We start from the raw sequence: 2,159 nt of genomic DNA, 5'->3' as shown, positions 1-2,159 counted from the left end.
GTTGTAAGGGTGAAAGTTTAAGGTGAAAAAGAATTTGATCTATGGGACAACTTCGAAAGATTTAAAAAAAATAGAGAATCATCGTGTTGATAACGTGTTATAAAATAAAGAGAGATGGGGAGAATAAAGAACAAAGAAAATATGAAAGTAATAGAGAATATACTTTATTAATCAAAGATATGATTACAATGCTTTATCAAAGTCTCTATTTATACGCATAATAAGTATAAAAGAACTAGAGATCTAATTCTAATAATTATTAGAATTTAAAATACATCAAAATTTTATGTTTATCATGATGAACAATCCCCTTAATAACTGTAGTATTTCCATAATATCTTCCAAGCCGATACCCTCACTTCTCCTGCAACTTACTACTTCTCAAAACTGTTTTCATTCCTCCAATTGGACTACTGTTCTTTTAACTTTTAACAAGAACTAGGGCGTAAATCAAACTCTTCTACTCCCAAACTATTCAAGTTGGATTTGAGAAAAATTTAAACTTATTGGGTCAGTTTCAAGCAGCTTGAGGTATCAAGCCAACCTAGTTTGAATATTTAATATTTAATTCAAGCAATTCACAAGCATAATAAAGCTTTTAATTTATGGATGGAGCTTGAGTTAGAGTATAAATGGTATAAACAAACTTAATTAAGCCAAGCTGAAGTAGTTGAATTTTACTATGGCCGATCTTGAGTTCAATCACCTAGTTCAATTTTATTTCGAGATCAAATCGACCTTCGAGCAGTGAGTTTCGAATCGAGCTTCTCAATTAGAGCTCTAACAAGAACTTCATCATGTGCATAAAGCAAAAAAATAAAAATAAAGTCCAGAAATTACTGTAGAAAGCTTTATAAATTATAAGACCCAATTAAAGCTGTTCATTACCATAAAATTAAATATAAAATCAACTCAAACCTCCGTGCTCCTCCTCCGCATCATAATACTCAAGTTCCTCTTCCGGTACCGGCTGCAGCTCCGCATCTTCTCCGGCAATCTTCTTTTTTCCGCTCTCCTCCTCACCGGGGTACCGGACCACCACCACCGGACAAATACAGTGGTGGACGCAATAATCACTAACACTTCCAAGCCTTCCTTTGCTGGTCCTCCTAGCGGCTCCAAACCCTCTGCTGCCCATGATCACCGCACTCAGCCCTAACCTCTCCACTTCGAAACACAATCTCTCTTTCAGGTCATGGTCTTTCACTATGTGAATCTTAAACGGAATCTGAGCATCCACTAACGGCTGCGCCAGCATGTTCGCTTTCGTCGTCGTGAAAAGGTCGAACTCGTTCTCGAGCTTCTGCTGCGACTCTTCGTCGGCGGTGGCATTTTCGTGATTAGTTGTGGAGTTAGGGATGGTTTGGACTTGGACGGACCCCCAGTCGGCTCCGTAAAGGACGGACGTCGGGCGCACGTGGAGGAGTATCACGGCGTCTCCGGGACGAAGGTAGTTCTGAACAGACCGTCGGACGGCGTAAGCGCTCTCGTCGCTCAAGTCGACGGCGATGGCGAGGCGACCTTGGGCACCAGCGGTAGGAGTAACGGTCAACGGGACACGTGGCGACGTGGGTTCGATCCGGAGAGAAGCGAGGGGTGGAACCGGAAGGTCCGGTTAGATTGAGGATGGTGTTGTGGATTCATTGCAAGGAAAGTAGTCGTTTTGCGGGGAAACAGAAAAAATTGCGATGAGAGCTCTATGAAACAGCTGATGCGTTACCAGCTTCTAAACTGCGCCACAAAGCAACACGATATTGATACGCCAACCTTTTACTTTACTCATTTAACTAGTTTTTTATGAGGGCTAATTTCTTCAAACATCCTCAAACTATTGTTTAAATTTTAAATCAGTCTTTAAACTTCAAAACATTTAATTAAGTATCAATATTATAAAAAAAAGTAAGTTGTTCCATCAATCTATCATTAATTTAAGCATTAAATGTCAATTTGGATATAATGTAAAGCATATTTGGAACAGAAAATTATAAATACATGAATGCCTACCATATAAATAATTTAAATTTGACGTGTTATAAAAATTATACAGTTATAATAAAATTTATGAAGATTATTTTTTTTCTTTTTTACATTTTGATCTATATGTCATAAATGTGTTGTATGTTATATCTGAACTGGCACTAATTAAATGATTTGATTAA

The 2,159-nt window shown here is 37.9% G+C and overlaps 1 protein-coding gene across 1 annotated transcript; it reads right to left on the bottom strand.

Moving 5' to 3' along the window:
- Nucleotides 1-704: 704 nt before the first annotated feature.
- On the bottom strand, nt 705-1,615 carry LOC107894641 (universal stress protein PHOS34; the record flags this gene model as incomplete). Its single annotated transcript, XM_016819896.2, has 1 exon — nt 705-1,615. A coding segment is annotated over one exon (708 nt), but the record flags the coding sequence as incomplete, so codon positions are not given.
- Between the last annotated feature and the right edge of the window lie 544 nt (nt 1,616-2,159).

Source organism: Gossypium hirsutum, chromosome A13, assembly GCF_007990345.1.
Source record: "Gossypium hirsutum isolate 1008001.06 chromosome A13, Gossypium_hirsutum_v2.1, whole genome shotgun sequence".
NCBI classification, from domain to species: domain Eukaryota; kingdom Viridiplantae; phylum Streptophyta; class Magnoliopsida; order Malvales; family Malvaceae; genus Gossypium; species Gossypium hirsutum.
The sequence above is the reverse complement of the archived record's forward strand: the minus strand, read 5'-3'. Positions and strand labels throughout refer to the sequence as shown.